At 32.5% G+C, this 19,854-nt stretch overlaps 1 protein-coding gene across 1 annotated transcript; it reads left to right on the top strand.

Annotated features, from left to right (window-relative positions):
• Window positions 1-16,753: 16,753 nt before the first annotated feature.
• On the top strand, window positions 16,754-19,233 carry LOC120280085 (high mobility group B protein 9-like). The gene is given in 9 exon segments (XM_039286819.1): window positions 16,754-17,077; window positions 17,164-17,242; window positions 17,356-17,518; window positions 17,613-17,729; window positions 18,086-18,148; window positions 18,420-18,556; window positions 18,558-18,704; window positions 18,707-18,784; window positions 18,873-19,233. Coding segments are annotated over 9 exon segments (1,170 nt in total). The 5' UTR covers window positions 16,754-16,841; the 3' UTR covers window positions 19,023-19,233.
• The last annotated feature ends 621 nt before the right edge of the window (window positions 19,234-19,854 follow it).

Below are 19,854 nucleotides of genomic sequence, written 5' to 3'. Positions count from 1 at the left end.
CCCTCCTCCCATTTAGTTCTTATTTATTTATTTTTATTTTTAATATTAAAAATTTTCTATAAATGCCCTTCTCATTTTTGTATTTTTCACACCAATCTCATTCTCATTTCTTCTAATTCTAAAATCTCACACTTTCAAACTCTTTCACTATGGCTCACGAAAAGAACATTCACATCCCTACAACCATGGATGACGAAGTCCCACTTTTCGAAGGAGTTGGTTCTCAACAAATATTTCCTAGTTCTGAAGGTGGAAATACATCTGTTATTCAACAAAATTGATGTGGTACTGATAAGAGATCATCTTCTTTTGCATGAGACTATTTTGTAAAAGTAGAAAAAACACTAAATAATAGAAAATTTGAATTAAGGCCAAAATGTAAAACACGTGCAAATTTTTTTTTTCAAAAGATAGCACTGATCATTATCTTAGACATATGAGATCTTATAGTAAAAAACATAATGTAGACATACATAACTATCTGAAATTAGGTAAAGATCAATCGGGTAATTAACTACTTTTTCTTATAATAAAGAAATAGCTAGATCAGAAATAACAGATTATATAGTTAGAACCGAACAACAATTTACTTTTGTTTATAAACATAATTTTATCGGTACTATTCAAAGAGAATTTAATCCACAATATGAAGGTTTTTTTTCTTCTATAGTGAAAAGATATATTATGAAAAATTTCTATGGAAAAGGTATTTTAAAATCTTTTTTTTTGTAAATTTTAAAGGGAAAATTTGTTTAACTTTCAATATGTGGACTATTTGCAATCAAATTGGTTTTCTTTGTTTGAATGCACATTATATTGATGAGTAATGCTATACAAACATAACAAACTTTCCAAATTTGCTTCACGAATGACGTGTCATCCATGTCATCAATGACGTGGCATCCAAGTCAGCCCTAATTACCCTTCTTTCCCTTCCCTCTCTCTCTCTCTCTCTCTCTCTCTCTCTCTCTCTCTCTCTCTCTCTCTCCGTCCCCTTTTGCCCCTTCGTGTGGAGTCTTCGTCTCCCTTTTTCTTCTTCCCCTGACCACCAGCCGCTCTCCACACCGACGAACCCAAAGCCACCAGAAAAAGAAACCCTATCGTCATCTCCATTCTCAGACACAGTTTCTTCTCTAAAGCACTCAGAAAGCTCTATCCATCCCTGAAAACTAGTGGATCTACTGATCCAACACAAAGGAACAATAATGAAGGCGGAGAACTCTGGGCTTACAGCTATGGTCCAGAGGAGGAGATTGGTTTAATAGGTCAATGAAAGGGTGTGGATTATTGGAGCTTCTATCTCGTTAGTGCTTGTTACGACAATTAGCCTTGTTTCAAAGAATGGAGAATCAAAGAAGAAGAATTTTAGTATAGATTGGGGTTCTAATTTCAGAGGTGATGGAATTGAAGAGAAGGGTTTAGAGAAGAAAGGTTGGGGCTTTGATCTTTTTGGTTTTATCTTTCATTGCTTTTGTGAATTTGAGTGTGAGCTTTGGAAAGGGTGGTCAGAGCTGGAGGGTTCTCAGGCAGAGCTCACTGATTTTGTCATTTATTTCTTCCTTTTTGTTTTATTTATTTTCTTGAGTTGTTAATGAATGATTATAAGAATTTGTTATGATTTACATCAAAATTGTGAGAGGTGTAGGAAAAATTTTTATTCAAAGATGGAGATGATGTTTTTTATTATTTATTTATTTTTTGCTTTTCTCTCTCCTATGGTTTTGATTGGAGAAAGGGAGATTGGCTGGTGGTCCGTGGAGGATGGGAAAGGGAAGCACGTCATTCGTGAAGCAAATTTAGGAAGTTTGTTTGGTTTGTATAGCATTATTCTGTATTGATACGAATTGGAAATTGTGTAAACAAATTATTATTTTTTTTCAGAATGGTTGAATCTCCTTATATTGGTTTTAGATAAATACTATTTTTTGAAGCACTTCAAGAATGGCAAATTGTTAATAAAGTTTTTTCTTTTAACATTAGATAATAATAGTAATAATGATGTTGCAACTATATCTTTAACTCATTGTTTGCATTCACCATTGGGTATTGATTTTCGTATAAGGTATTGTGCTCATATTTTAAATTTGATTGTACAAGATGGTTTACCAACAATTTTTTATTCTATTTCAAAAATAAGAAATATTATTCCTAATATTAATAGTTATCAAGCTAGACATGAGTTGTATTTTAAATGTTGTAAACATTTACAAAAAACAAAAAACAAAAAAACAAAAGAAGAAGAAGAAGAAGAAGAAGAAGAAGAAGAAATATTAAACTTGATTTACCACATAGATGGAACTCTACATATGAAATGTTAAAAGTAGCAACTACATATAAAGATGTTTTAATTTTGTATTGTATTGAATTGCACAATAACTCTCATTATTATAATATTGAACAACCCGATGGACTTGATTGGACATATGCAAATGTTGTTCGAGATTTCTTACAAGTTCTTGATACCTCATATTGTATGGTATATACTCCTAATATTTGCTATATTATTCCAAATTTACTTAATATTTGTTATATGTTTAATAATTATTCTAATATAGATATATTTAAACTTATTATTGAAAAATGAAAGAAAAATTTAAAGAATATTTTGGGATCTACATATTGCTATTTTACTTGGATTATTTTCTAATTCTAGATATAAAAATCATTATTTTGATTCTTATATAGATTTAATATTTGATAGGGCTTCTCAAAAAATTAATGATACTCTATTTTCTTTTGATTGTAAATTACATGAAATATATAATTTTTTTATAAACAATCACTTGAATATCAAAATGTTCAAGTTTCTTCTTATTAATCTTCTCCACCTATATCTTCTTCAACTTTTTCAATAAGTGGTCAAGTGCCACCAAAATTAAATGTTATTGATTTGCTTTCTAAAAAAAAAAGAAAAGAAAATTGATTCTTTATCAAATATTTTATCTAATGATTTGAAAACTTTTATTGAATTACCAACAATAAAAGGATTATAATCTTTTGATATTTTGGAATGGTGGAAATCGTAGCAAAATACTTATATGGTACAACTTCTTATGACTGATAATATACTAGCCATTCCAGTTTTGATAGGAGCGTTAGAATCAGCTTTTGATGCAAGTGGTAGAGTTTTATTAGAGATAAGGAGTACCTTAGCACCATCAACAATTGAAACACTAATATGCCTTAGAAATTGAGATTTGGCAAGTAAAAGAATGCATGAAGCACAAAAAAATTAAAGAACTGAAGGAAGAAATAAAAACAACTATTATGTAGAATGGACTCAAGGATTGTAGTTCTTTCGAAGATTAAGTTCTTTTTATACTTTTTATTTATTGTATCATTATAACTTGAGAAAAATTCATATGATTGACAAATCAGTAGGTGCCAACCCAGCTGGGTTGCACTTATATTGCAGTGATGCAATATTTTTCTCAAGTAAAAATGTAATAATACTAATCATTTAATAAAATTATTAGTTTTTATTTTTATTTTATTTTTTTATTTTTAAATCATCACAAAGTTTAATTAAGTAAAGTTAAAGATAATATTTTAACTAGTTGATCCTAGCTCGATCCAATACTTGATTCAAAGAGTCAAACCCATGAGCTGGGCCACAGGCTTCATATTTTAAAATTTGAGCCCGCCTAGCTCAACCCAAACTATTCATGAGACCCGTCAGATTTGCATTTGGATTGGGCCAAAGTCTCAATTTTCTAGTCCAACTCGGCCTAATGGTAAGAGTGAAACAAGCCACTCATCTCAACCAATATTGTGAGAGTGAGTTAATCATTCTACCTCTCATTTTTTAAAAGAAAGAATTACATCCTTCTAATGTGGAAGTCTTTATAATTTGATAAAAATTTTCTTTCATTTCATTGCGAACATGGGATTATTTCTAATACTAAGAAACTTACATATTTAAGTTGGATTGTATATTGTATGTTTAAGGTGGTTATAATAATTTGATAAAATTTTTTTTCTTCCATTTCGGAACGTTAGTTAGATTATTCTCAATACAAGAAAACTTAAAGATGTAGGTTACTCTATATTTTGGATACTGGGCCCGGCCCAACACCAGCATTGGGCCTGGCCCCCTCAATTCCAACATGTATATATAGATTTGATATGGAGATAGATATCATTTTACTAGATAAAAGTTTCATGTGTTTGCTTGAGAACCAACAGACAAAAGGGTTCACAAACAGTGACAAGAATATCAATGTTCTGATTTCACTTTTCATTATAAGCTTTCTATAAATATATATACTATAGACATAGATATAGATACTTGAATAAATGAATAAATAAATATGAAGTGATGAAATGAAGTTTAATTGAAAAAGTTGGTGAAAAGATTTGGCAGGGATTCGTATTAATCTGGGCGGCGTACGATCTTCAATTTTGAGTTACTAATGTCTGCAATCCGCCGTTCATTGAAACAAGAGCCTACTATTGTTTCTCTCTATACTTTTTCTATGTCTATATATTATTATTATTCATTTAATTAAAATTTTTTTATTATATGTTCATTAATGATGATTTTGATTGAGAACCCAAAATTATCCATCTCTTTTGTTTTTTGTTTTTTTTTTAAAAACAGAATGCACCTTTTGAGAAATGTTATATTAGCATTTGATTTCTTTTTAGGTGAAATTCATACGAATGCAAATACATGTATATTAGCTGATAGTTTGGAATTGAATTGGAATTCATATTTCTTTTTCACAAATATGAGAACTGTAGTTAGTTAAAAACGGGTGCATAGATCATGAATTAATTACTCAATTCGTGCATGTTATCTAGCAACACAGGATTTGAGTTACAAATCTGAACCCACAATTAAAATTTTATTATCACTATTATATATTTAACGAGACTTAAATTTAAAACTCTTACATCGTGTCTTTTATAATGGGGCAATGTCACTAAATTATAATTTTTTTGCCTTAAAAATTTATTTAACATGATGAGTAAATATTGAAATGAATCCTCAAATTTTTTTCTCATATTAAAAAATTTAATTTTAAATATTGAAATAATTAGATTACGCGTATTCTGGTTTACAGTAATTGTTTGATACCCCTGAAAAAGTTTTATAATTGCATATTTACCCTCAGAAAAAACATAATTGTATATATATCCCTGAAAAATATAAGTAATTGCTTATATGCCCCTACTGTTAGATTCCGGTAATCAAATTTGATTAACTATGATTATAACTTGGATTAAAATATACAAAAAGTCCAAAATAACCTTTGTACAACTTAAAAAATACTTTTCAAGGGTATATATGCAATGATATAATGTTAATTTTATATATTTGTTATTTGTTAATAGATGATTTTTCAACTAATTTGAACACTAAGGGTATATACGCAATTATGTATATTATTAAAGGGTATGTATGCAATTAACTTTTATTCAGGGGCAAATATATAATTTCAAAATTTTTTAGAGGGTACACCTGCAAAAGCCCCTTATATAATTGATAATAATTTTTAAATTATAATAATTATGATTTATCCTAAGATAAGATGGAAATTGAAATTAATACCACCTTCATTGGGGTGAATTGAAGCATGCTTTGATGTTTACCTGCAGGTTCACCTAAAGTTCAACATGTGTGTATATAGTGTCTTCCTTAAATTAGCTAATCATAATTAATTTATAGAAATAAAATAAAATTTAAACTAGTTCCTCTTTGTGTCAATATCATTATTTGTAAATTTTAATATTAACTTCATAAATGCAAAGGTCCATAAAACCTTACTCTTCTTGGCATAGTTGGCTATTTAATTGCATGAATATTTTGGAATTTTGTATTCATAATTAGTTTCGTTCACTTACCTAAATATTACTTCTTCGATTTATTATTTGGATTAATTATATAATGAGTATATAATTATATTTGTGAAATATATTATTTAAAATTTTTATTGAAAATATCGAAGGGCCAGAGTCCATAATAGGAGAGTGGTAATTCATTTTGGTCACTTGCCTTCCAAAATAAGAGTTTAAGAGTTTAATTCTTTCTTACAATAATAGTTAAAGGGCATTATATATATATATATATATATATAGATGCTATTGATTAATGTTAATTAATTTAGATGCTACTAATTAATATTTTATTACTGTAAATTTCACTTTTGGCGAAACAATTCAACCACCCTATTAAGGAATGAATTCATCATTATATCAATTAATCAATTAGTTGTAATTGATTGTAATTATGTTGTCATTTGTACCATATTAGGAGATAGCATGATTCCAGGCTTCATTTGAGGAGTAAATTAGGGAATTGATTTTTGTGTCTCTTCTATTTATTCCCTCATTGTACTCTAATTGAGATATGAGAAATATTCTTTAATCTCTTTTCGTATGGTACTAGAGCTTTGCCTGAACCACAAAACCCTAGCCAACCCTAGCTGTCATTAGACACAAACCATGGCCACCGAGCAAAACATCAAAATTCCGGCCATCTTCTCCCCTTTTTACGTCCACCCGTCTGATCATACAGGAATGATATTAACCACACAGCTGCTCACGAGGGACAATTATGCGGGATGGTCATGGACAATCCGGCGTGCTTTGGTGGTGAGAAAACAAGCTCGGGTTCGTGGACGACTCGATCCAGAAACCAGGAACTAACGACCCAAACCACCATTGGTGGATTATCTGCAATAACATGGTAGCGGCATGGATCTGCAATTCGCTAGACAAGCTGTTGCAGAATAGCGTCACGTCGAGTGACGCTAAGGCCATCTGGGCGGAGTTGAAACAACGCTATTCCCAAGGCAATGCACAACGAGTGCATTAGATCAAGACCGAGATGAGTCTTCTACAACAAGAGGGAAAGTTCGTGACCGAATATTTCACAGCCCTCAAATGTTTGTAGGATGAACTTGACCACTACTTTGAACCGCTTTCCAATACGTGTGAAGTTGCCCAACGATACGTGAAGGAGAAAGAAGTCGAGAAGATCCATCAGTTTTTAATGGGTTTCAATGTGGATACCTTCGGTGCCATTTGATCCCAGATCCTCTGCATGGATCCGCTACCTGTAATAAACTGAGTATATGCTTTGATAGTGCAAGAGGAATGTCAACGAGCTGTTGTTCGAGACCGCGAGTCTAAGGAGGTGGCTTTTGGATTCCACGCTACTCGTGGGGCCTGGTCAAGATGGAAAGCCAATGTGTGATCATTGTGGTAAGGTAGTGCATACAAAGACCTGTTGTTACGAGCTCATTGGCTATCCCGATCATTGGGAGCCACACCGTGATGACTCGGGCAAGAAAAGCGCCAATGTTGGCAGTAGTGGGTGTGGCAAGCAACAACCAAAAGGAAGCTCCAGTAGAGGGGCGTCGCTCATGCAGCACAAAGTGGGATTGTTGATACGACTCAGATCAGTGGTGCCTCACACCAACTGACCGAGACAAAAATTCAGCAACTCCTTTGACTTCTAGGCTCGTTCAAGCCGAATCAAGCAGCTGAACCGCTAGAAGGTACTATCAGTGGTAAGTATGGTACGTGGATTCTTGATTCGGGCGCCTTTGAGCACATGACAGGGCAACTTGCATTTTCAAACAACCGAACACAAATTCACCGACGTTGTCCTAGTACTATAGCAGATGGTAGCATCTCACTTTCTATGATACGCGAGAATGTACAGATTGGGACAAATCTGATTTTACATGACGTGTTATACATTCCTAATTTCTCATGCAACCTAATTTTGATTGCCAAGCTTACGAACGATTTAAATTGTTATGTGACATATTTCTCTTCTCGATGTTTTTTACAGGACCTAACCTCGAGGAGGTTGATTGGAGTGGGTGAGTTACAAAGACTAGGTCATCCGCCTTTTCAAGTCATGAGTATGATTCCAAGTATTTCCTTTAATAAGAAACATGAAAATGTTTGTGATGCATGTCACCGTGCAAAACAAGCACGCTCATCTTTTCCATTAAGCAATAAACGAGCTCATTCTATTTTTGAATTGTTACATTTTGATATTTGGGGTCCCTATCATGCTAAGTATCTTTCTAGGGAGCACTATTTCCTAACCATTCTACATGATTTTAGTCGGGCCATATGGATATATTTGATGAAAAAAAATCTGAAGTCTTCTGTTTCTTAACTTCCTTTTGCACAATGGTTCGAACTCACTTTGGGCATGTTATTTAATTTGTTTCGTATTGATAATGGCAAAGAATTTTTATCGGGCCAAATTCAAAATTTTTTCATGATCATGGTATTATTCATCAAACAACATGTGTTTATAGTCCTCAACAAAATGGTCGTGTTGAGCAAAAGCATCGTCATATTCTTAATGTATCCTAGGCTTTTCGGCTTTCAAACACACCTCCCTGTTAAGTTTTGGGGTGAATGTATTTTAATAGCCGCTCATTTGATTAATCATACCCCCACCACATTGTTGTCCGACAAATCCCCTCTTGAACTTTTTTACCATACATCCATCTCCTATGATCATCTTAGAGTTTTCGGTTGTTTGTGTTATGCCAAGGTTTTTCTATGTAATACCGATAAATTTGCGCCTCGTGCTCATTGTTGCATTTTCTTGGGTTATCCTCCTACTACCAAAGGGTAGAAGGTTTATAATTTAGAATCAAAAGAAATTTTTATCTCTCGAGATGTGACTTTTCATGAACATATTTTTCTCTTCGAAAACTTAACTACTTCTCCAACTTATTTTCCACCTCCTTCAAGCTCCTCAGATCTTACTTCCACTAACTTAGACTTTCAACCCAATTTGAGCCTTGTTCCGACGTCGGCCCATCCCGTCACCTCTCCACTCGCCCCATCACCTTTGAGCTCACTGCCCAATTCACAAATTAGCACACCCCATCACTCGTCTAATCAATCTACCCTAATGAGCCCACTTACCACCAACCCACCTTTGGCTCAATCTATTCCCATTCCTGTTATCGATTCATCTCAACTACCTACACCCCACAATGACCCATTTACTCTTATTCATCCAGCTCAGCCTTCGAGCGCCATTGCCATTAACAAGGCTTCTGATGTTACTTCAAACCGGTCTAGTCATCCTTCTCGACCCCCACTCATTTCAGCGACTATATCTGCTACACAGCTGTAACGCCTTCCCTTTGTCTCACACCCACCTCGTCTCGCTCCTCAGGTTTGGTCTATCTGATGCAGAAATTTATCGCATACCATAATTTTTCTCGGTCTCACCTTGCCTATCTAGCTGCTCTTAACTCTAAAGTTGAGCCCAGATCATACAAGGATGTCATTCAGGATGCACGTTGGCGGGATGCTATAGCCGTTGAGATACGGGCACTCGAGGATAATGGGACATGTACAATTGAATCGCTACCGCAGGGCAAGCGGCCCATCGGCTGAAAATGGGTGTATAACATCAAGCTCCGGGCCAATATAAGTATTGAGCGCTTCAAGGCCCGCCTTGTGGAGAAGGGCTTCACTCAAGTTGAAGGGCTCGATTTTCATGAAACATTTGCCATGGTCGCAAAGATGACCATGATACGTTGCCTTCTCACAGTCGCCCTCTCCAATAACTGAAAGTTTACATCAAATGGACGCGAATAATGCCTTCCTTCATGGTGACTTGGACGAGGACATTTATATGCATTTGCCTCCGGGATATTCAATGCCTACTGCTGAGACAGTTTGTCTGTTACGTAAGTCTCTATATGGTTTGTGGCAAGCCTCTCGTAATTGGTTTGCTAAATTTGCTGCTACTTTACGAGTTTATGGTTTTCGTTAGTCTCAAGCAGCTTATTCTTTATTCATATTTTATTCGGATACTGATTTTTTAGCGGTCTTTGTTTACGTTGATGATCTCATTGTTTCTGTGAATAATACCAATCGGTGCACTTCTTTCAAGTCCTATCTTGACAGTTGCTTCAAGATCAAGGATTTGGGTCCCTTAAAGTTTTTCTTGGGTATTGAGATTACACGCACCTGCACTGGTCTCTTCCTTTCACAAAGGAAGTATACTTTTGAGATATTGGAAGACCGTGGTTTATCCGATACGAAACCCGCCGCCTTCCCTATTGAACAACATCATCAACTCGCGTCCTTGATTACTCCAAATCTGTCTGATCCTGCTCATTATCGCCGCCTTGTAGGTCGTCTTCTCTATCTCACCATCATTTGTCCCGAGTTTTGCTACTCAGTTCATTTATTGGCTTAATTCATGCACGAGCCTCGTGAGAGTCATTGGGACTTTGTTATTCGTGTTCTTTGTTACCTCAAGCACAGTCCAGGACAAGGCATCTTACTCAATCGCCCGACCTCTCTTCAGTTGATCGGTTACTGCAATTCTGATTGGGCTAGCTGCCGGACTACTCACAGAGCTACTACTGGCTATTTTATCACTCTCGGAGGATGTCTGATATCCTGGCGCACCAAGAAGCAAGTTACTATTTCTCGTTATTCTGTAGAAGCCGAGTACTGTTCCATGGCTGTCACCACCAGTGAACTCGTCTGGATTCGCAACCTACTTTCATCTGTCGGCGTGCGCCACTCAGGCCCTATTAGCTTATATTGTGACAATCAATCTGCTTTACACATTTCTGCTAATCCAGTCTTCCATGAACGGACTAAGCACATTGAGGTTGATTGTCATTTTGTTCCGGAATGTATTTAGTTTGGCGAGCTTATTGTTTCCTATGTGCCTACCAAGTTCTAGCTCGCTGATATCTTCACGAAGGCATTGGGTCATGATCGTTTCCATTTTCTTCTCCGTAAGTTGGGCATTCGGGATCTTCATGCTCCAACTTGAGGGGGAGTATTAAGGAATGAATTCATCATTATATCAATTAATTAATTAGTTGTAATTGATTGTAATTATATTGTCATTTGTACCATATTAGGAGATAGCATGATTCCAGGCTTGATATTGGGGAGTAAATTAGGGAATTTTTATTCTCTCATTGTACTTCTAAGTGAGAGTTTAAGAGTTTAACTCTTTCTTACAATAATAGATAAAGGTCATTATTTATATATATATAGATGCTATTGATTAATATTGATTAATTTAGATGCTACTAATTAATAGTTTATTACTGCACATTTCACTTTTGGCGAAACAATTCTACCACCCTGAACCTTTGTCTTCCATTTCTTCTTACTTATTAACCTTGATTTACATAAAAAATATGGTTATTACGTCAAATCACTTAACCAAATTAAAAAATAAAAAATAATTTAGAAGTTCTAAAAAAAAGTCTCAATTTCTCAAAAAATCCACAAAAAATTTGGACTTGCTTATGAATTTCCTCTTTTTCTAATCAATTATTGTTTTAAGAATAAAAAACTAAATCAATTCAAATTATGAAAACATCATGGTGATACTTGGTAAGTCGGGATATTTTAATTGCAAGCCAGACAATTCTTAATTTTCTCACTTTTCCATTACATCAACCTTCTTGATTATTTATAGTTTTCAACAACAACAACAAAAAAAAAACATTCTATAGATATATTTGTAGGTTTGCTTCTAGAATTATTTTATTTATTTTAAGAAATATTTATTCATGATAAAGTTTTTATTCACTTCCCATGAAATTGTACTTCTAAGTGGGGTATTAAAAAAATTTAGTTATACATGGCTTCACTAGCTCATTCAAAGTAGTGTGATTCTTATATATATATATATATATATATATATCTTGATAAAGTGAACCAACAATATGATAAAGGCATACACACCACCTAAAATTGATCATCTGACTCATATGCACTTTTTATTTAGTAAACGTGAGAATTGAATTGTAAGCCTGCTCCCATAGTCGAGATCCTTTTTGCTACTATTACGTGCGTTCCAAACATTAGGCTATGGAAATTCTTATGAAACACATTTCGCAGTGAGATGAGTACCACTAAATTAAAAATCCTTTGGTTTATATGTAAATATTCAATATATATATATATTTACCAATCTTCTCAACTTTTGAGCGAAAGTGAGGATTGAGTTGTAAGCCTGCTCCCATAGTCGAGATCCTTTTTGCTACTATTACGTGCGTTCCAAACATTAGTTTATGGAAGTTCTCATAAAACACATTTCGCAGGCAATGAGATGAGTACCACTAAATTAAAAATCCTTTGGTTTATATGTAAATATTCAATATATATATATATATATATATATATATATATATACCAATTTTCTCAACCTTTGTGTTATAAAAAAAACTAATGCATGTTTTTGTATTTTTGTTTTGTTTTGTTTTTGTTTTTTTAGAGAATAGGGAATGTTTTTGTTATTAAAGTGGAGAATTTATTGTAGTTTTAAAATCATATTTTTTAATTATTAAATATTAATGATATAATGGAAGATCATTATATATTGTATGAATATTTATAAGGTTAAGTGAGTATTCATGACTCTTATTTATTAATTAAGTATTTATATGAGTGTTTATAACTCTATTCATATAAACTTTATCAAGAAGGGAAAGTTTGAAAAATTAAATTCAATTACATATAGATTTAAATGAGTATAATTACTATCAAGATTGTGCTCTTTAATAAATTGTTTGTTCAAGGTGATGCTTGATTTTTTTTATCTAAAATAAATAAATTGTATAAGACATAGCTAAAATGAATTATTGACTAATCAATTGATAAAAATGAATATTCAATGCATGAAAACCATAGTTAAAATGGTCTATATTTGACTTGTGGTAAGTTTTAGGGCTTGCTTGGATGAAGTGAAGGATGGGTTCATAAAGTAATGGAAAGGAGGGGAAGGGAAGGAAAGGAAGGATTGATAATGGCTTTTACAAATATAACAGAACCACTTTCATACTCCCAAATAAACACCAATGGGAACTAATAAGTTCTCTTATTTCCCAAAAGAGTAATGATGCATAATAACAAATTAGACACATGATAAAAACATACACACATCTAAATAATGAACATTTTAATTAGGGTAAACAAACAAAATGGTCCTTTAACTTTGTATGTGTTTCTATTTCGGTCCCCCAGCTTTAAAAAATTATGATTTGGTCCATTACTTTTACTTTTTATTACGATTTAGTCATCCAAACATACGCCGTTAATGGCAATCTCACATGGCATATGATGTGCCACATTTCTTCCAAGTTGACAACCTCATAATCCATCAGGGACACCAGCTCGGATACCAAGTCAGATCGTTTTCAAGCTCAAGCTCTAAAATCGTTCTCTTTCCCCCATTTTCCCTTTCCCACCTCCGAAACTCTACTCTGAAATCCTTGTTCTATAATCCAGTGGTAGCTTCACCATTATGTCGAGGAAGAAGGAGAATAGTGACCACAGAGAAAGGTTAATCGTTGTATTGACATCAACAAGGAGGACAACGACCTACGGACCACATAGAATGATTGTCTACTCATTACTAAAATCAGTTTTCAAATTTGAGGTGTAAGAGTTGGTTAGCATCACATTTCAAAATGTAACAATGGAGAAACTAAGAAAAAGTTTTTTTTTTCTTAATATAAATAATTTAAACTGTGAATAAGTATGTATATGAAGACTATAGTTGTATTTTAAAATTTTAAAGGCCATGGCAAATGCAAATGCAAATGCATCCTAAATTGTTTTTTTCTATATGATTATGAATGTGTTGTTTATATGATATTAATGAAGAAAATAATCATTGATATGCCAACGATAATGTTTTTTTGAATATATCTTTGTCGTTAGCATGGCCATAAAATTTCTGAAATAAATAGATATTAAATACTAAAGCATATCATCAATATTATTCTATTAGAGGAGGTGATGGGAATATAAGAAGAATGATACCGATGTCTACTTCTTTTGCAACTAATATTAATAATTTTTCTTAAAACCATAGATTGTGAATATGTATATAGAGAGCGTAGTCGTATTGTAAAATTTTTACACACCATGACAAATGTCCAAAAAAAAAAAAAATCCAAAATTGTTTCTTTCTATATGATTATGAGGGTTTTGTTTATATAATATTACTGAAGGAAATAATCATTGATGTGCAAAGAGTTATGCTTTCTTGATATAATTTTTGTCGTTAGCGTGCCTTTAATTTTTATCAAATAAATTGATATAAATTACTAATCAATTACGAGGGTTTTGTTTATATGATACTACTAAAGGTAAAAAAATCATTGATATGCATCCAATTATATTTTCTGTATATATCTTTGTCATTAGCATGACTTTAATTTTTGTCAAATAAATAGATATAAATTACTGAAACATATCATCAATATTATTCTATAAGAGTGATACGAGCAAGAAGAATGATATGTCATCTGTTGTCTATTTCTTCTACTACTACAACTAATGATAATTTTTTGTAAAACAAAAGCTATATATATAAATAATTTAAACTATGAATAAGCATGTGTATGGAAAGAACTATGAATAAGCATGTGTATGGTAAAGAACGTTGTAATTAAAAATTTTACAATGCCACGACAAATGCACAAAAAAAGCCTTAAATTGTTTCTTTCTATATGATTATGAGGGTTTTGTTTATATGATACTATCGAAGAAAATAATCATTGATATGCCGACAATTATGTTTTCTGGATATATCTTTATCGTTAGCATGCATTTAAATTTTGTCAAATAAATAGATATAAATTATTGAAAACATATCATCAATATTATTCTATAAGAGTGATCAGAGTGAGAAGAATGTTACGTCATCTGTTGTCTACTTCTTCTACTACTATTAATAATAATTTTCCATAAAACATACTGATATATATATAAATTATTTTAAACCATGAATAAGCATATATATATAGAGAGCATAGTCATATTTAAAAATTTTTAGACTCCATGGCAAAATGAAAAAAAAACTATTTTTTTTCTTTTTATATGATTATAAAGTTTTGTTTATATGATACTACCGAAGGAAATAATCATTGATATGCTGACAATTATATTTTTTGGATATATCTTTGTCGTTAGCATACCTTTAAATTTTGTTAAATAAACAGATATAAATTACTGAAACATATCATCAATATTATTCTATAAGAGTGATGCTAGTGAGAAGAATGATACGTCATCTGTTGTTTACTTCTTCTACTACTGCTACTAATGATAATTTTCTATAAACCCATAGGTATATATTTATAAATAATTTAAACTTTGAATGAGTATGTGTATGGAGAGCAAGTTGTATTTTGAAATTTTTTATACGGTACGACAAATGCACAAAAAAAGCCCTAAATTGTTTCTTTCTATATAATAATGAGGGTTTTGTTTATATAATACCATTGAAGAAAATAATCATTAATATATCGACAATTATGTTTTCAGGATATATCTTTATGTCTTTAAATTTTGTCAAATGAATAGATATAAATTATTGAAACATATCATCAATATTATTCTATAAGAGTGATCAGAGTAAGAAGAATGACATGTTATCGGTTCTCTACTTCTTCTACTACTACTAATAATAATTTTTTGTAAAACCATAGCTATACATATAAATAAGTTTAAACTGTGAACAAGTATGTATACAGAGAACATAGTCGTATTTTAAAATTTTTACACATCACGACAAATGCAAATAAAAAAAAAAATCTAGATTGTTTCTTTCTATATAATTATGAGGGTTGTGTTTATATAATACCAGTGAAGGAAATAATCATTGATATACCGACAATCATATATTATGGATATATCTTTGTCGTTAGTGTGCCATTAAATTTTGTGAAATAAATAGATATAAATTACTGAAACATAACATCCATATTATTCTATAACTATTTTTTTAATTCCTTTGGTAGACTTAATTTAATTTAAATAATAAAACATAATTTTGTTTGCCAATAAACTCTTGAAAAATTTACTCCCTTTCATATACTCTATTTTGATATATATATATTTTTATTTTGACAAAGTCGACAAGTGACAAAGCAAAGGACAAGCGGGTATGGAGGTGCACTAGTTTCGGTAGCTTGAATGATCTTTCTGGGATAATCCCCCACCATGCAATCCTTGAGGGGAGAACGAGAGGTAATCCTCACATGAACTTCCGCAGGGGACCCTAAATATGAATTGTAATCTGAGAGATTCGAACTTGAGACCTCTCAATTACAACCAAAGGGTAGTTACTATTTTGATATTTTATAGATAATTAAATCTTATAAAGAACCTATAATTACAAATAAAAAAAAAATGATATCAAGCATTTATATACACAAGAAGGTTTCCATATACTTGAGAAAACACCTCTTTTATAAATATCTACTTCATAAAAGGGTAAGTACATAAAATTACACTATAACATAGATAAAAAGTAGAGGAAAAAAATTTACATAACATATATATATATATATATATTTAGAAAGTTACTATTAATTGAAGCGAATATAAATGAAGTCCGCGGCCAGCGGCTATTGGCCATTGGGTGGTAAGCTTTGGGTTCATAAAATATATATATATATATATATATATATATAATTAAAGCCGTTACGTATCCCTGCTTTGTCATCTTTTGAACCTCTCTCTTCTTTTTGAACCCTTTCCTAATAATATCTCCAAAACCATCAACACTTTCCTTCTCCATATACCACCCTCTCCCTCCCCCCTCTCTATCTCTCTCAACAAAAGCATCAACACTTTCCTTCTGTGGCTCTTCCTCTCTCTCTCTCTCTCTCTCTCTCTGTTGATTTTTGTATAATATAATATAATATACTATATGTAATATCTGAGTTTCTTTTTATTTTCCTTTATGTGTCCATGGCCGGAGTTTTCTAGGCAAGTAGATTATCAAAACCCACACTAGCTTTGCCACCTCATCTGCACAACCTTTCTGCACACCAAGCTTCTTGTTTGTAGCTATGATGGAGGATGAGAAGAATGAGAGTGGTGGGAGTGAGAAGGTGGGAGAGAAGGAGAAGGAGCCGGCTATGAACGAGGTGCAACACATGGTTGTTCATCATGGAGGAGGTGGTGGTGGTGGTCCTCCACTTATTTATCCAACACCATTAGCTACTCATGAAGAGATTGTTAAGAATCATGTTGTTTTCATGGATGCTCTCAGGAGCTTCCATTCATCCATGTCTACAAAGTTCATGTGTGTTTGTTTTGTTTTTGGTTTCTTTCACTTTTGAGATGTTTGTTTGAAGGTTTTTATGATGTTTTTATTTGTGGTTTTCAAAGGATTCCTGTGATCGGAGGCAAGGATTTGGATCTTCATCAACTCTATGTGCAAGTGACTTTGAGAGGGGGGCTTGAGAAAGTTAGTGATGATCTTTCTTCTGTTTATTTGTGGATTAATATTCTTTAGGGTTTGATTAACTTTTTTTTTTATGGTGTTTCTTTTTCGGGAACAATTTTGGGGGAGTTAAACAGGTGATCTTGGGGAGAAAATGGAGAGAAGTCATTGCAGTGTTTAACTTCCCATCTACCACAACCAGTGCTTCATTTGTACTTCGGAAGTACTATTTGAGTCTTCTCCATCACTTTGAGCAGGTGTACTTTTTTGGAGCTAAAGGTCCACTCATCCTTCCTGCAGGTTCAATCTCTCTTTTCTTTTTCTTGAATCTTTTGTGGGTTTTTATATTGTTTGATCTTCAATAAAAAAGTGTGTTTTTTGATTGTCTTTTTAGAGGCTTTGCAAACCAAGTCTCCTTCTGGGAAGCTTGAGCGTGCTAGGCCTTCATCATCTGAGACTTACATGGCTTCATCTTCAAGAAAGAGGGTTTTTTCTGAAGCTGAGAAAAAAGGTCTGATGTTCTTGTTCCTTTAATTTGTTGTTTTTGTTTGGATTAAAACATTTTTCTTGTCAAACATTATTGTTGAAATTTTCTTCTGATATTGTCAGTAAATAGAAGAATTTACAAAGAAATAAGCATTAGAATTGTCATGTTAGGTCCTTAGCATTTTGCCTTAAAGGTGAATGGTATCAGGAATTAGCATAGTGAAAATAATGAACACAATAATTTCAGATTCATATAAATCCAATTTATCAAAATAAATGTTTAAGGTGAGAATGCTCTTGATTACTTAGCTTCTATCATGATCAAGACATGAGTGAACTGATAAAGCTTACTAAATCATCACTCTTGTTTCCATTTTGCAGCAGCACAAACTCTTGCATCTGTTTCTGATGGTGGTGAGCATTCAGAAGATAGATCTGGACCTGGTAAGATCTTTCTTCATCATAAGTCTGTATTATATAATTTTTCTGTCATTTGCAATGCTTGTCATAACGTTTTCAAATGTATGTTTATTATTCAGTTCTGGTATCAATACATCCAGAATATATGTTATTGTAGAAAATGGTGTATTTCTGTATATGGTTTAAATCAACACATTCATACATTGTCTGTTGGTCATTTGGTTTTCCATCTTTTTATTTTTTTTGGTTTTCCATCTTTGGTAACGTTTATTTGTATGTATTGGTTTGATGACAGGAGACAGATTCAATTTCTCCGTATCAGGGACAATAGATGGCAAATTCGACTATGGTTACTTTGTTACTGTCAAAATGAACTCTGAAATCCTCAAAGGAGTCTTGTATCATGCACCACCATCGACCTCATCTCCGCATAGCAGCTCCTAGTAACAAAGCAGTAGTAGTCTATTCTCCGGAACAAGCTCAACGCCGTCAGAAACGATACCGTGATCCTGCTCACCCGAAACCGAATAGAAGTGCCTACAACTTCTTCTTTGCCCAGAAAGCATGCCCAATTGAAGGTTGAATATCCAGCGTCGTGAACGTGAGTTCAGCAAAATGATCGGCGAGTCATGGAACAAACTCAGTGATGAAGAAAGATCGGTGAGCATCCTCACAATGCAAACCATTATGTGAAGAGAAATAAATAAGATCATTTACAAACATTTCGTATTCTTTTATTCCTCTTCAGGTGTATCAGGAGATTAGCAAGAAAGACAAAGAACGATATGGAAACGAAATGAAGGAATACAGGGCGAGACAAAGGATTGGAATGCCGGGAACTGCGAGGATTGATCCAAATGCCGACACATCTAATGCTGATACCAACCCAAATGTGTGATTACAACAAACATTGAAATTTCAAATTGAAGATCAATTGCATGACAGTGTTGCCAAATTAAATGCAGTTATGGGAATTGAATTCACATACTGCATTGTTTATGTAGTTCTAGGAGTAAGTTTATCTTAGAAGTTTATGTGAAACTATTAGTGAAAAGTTTTAAATTATTAATTTGTATGAGCAACTTAGTGGAAAGATATTGGGGTGTTTGGAAAGGAATTAAGTTGTTTGGATTTACTAGTAATTTGAAGAATGTTTTTAAATTTTTAAATCTCAAGATAGACATGTTTGTGTTGATGCAGGGTCTATAAGAATTTTTAAAGAAGTTTTGAATTTGCCCTATTTATTGTATAAGCACTTGTGGGTGATGTTTTATTAAAACTGTATTGAAATTATTATTTTCTGCAGAGTATATTCTTTTTTATTGGTATGCAAATCTAAACCCTCTTTCATTGTTCAAACAGTAATACATTTATTTTATACATCTATAAAATTAAAAATTAACTATAAATTTTATAAATATACTAAACTAGTTTCTAAGTTCACAGTCTTTCTTATCTATGTTTAGGTTATTATTATTATTATTATTATTATTATTATTATTATTATTATTATTATTATTATTATTTTATCTTTATGCACAAATGATGGTTAAAACTATATTTGACAAATAGGCTAAATGGATTAAACCCATGGGAAAGTACAAATTTAGGAGTTCCATTTACTAGGTTTAGTTAAAACTACTTACACTTAAATCTATATTCGAAAATCTTGCAAAATTGATGAATTCAAACATAGTTTAAGAAATTAGTTTGATTCTTGTTAACTTAAC

Source organism: Dioscorea cayenensis, chromosome 2 (genome assembly GCF_009730915.1).
Source record: "Dioscorea cayenensis subsp. rotundata cultivar TDr96_F1 chromosome 2, TDr96_F1_v2_PseudoChromosome.rev07_lg8_w22 25.fasta, whole genome shotgun sequence".
NCBI lineage: Eukaryota > Viridiplantae > Streptophyta > Magnoliopsida > Dioscoreales > Dioscoreaceae > Dioscorea > Dioscorea cayenensis.
Note: the sequence above shows the minus strand (reverse complement) of the source record. Positions and strands in the feature narration are given on the sequence as shown.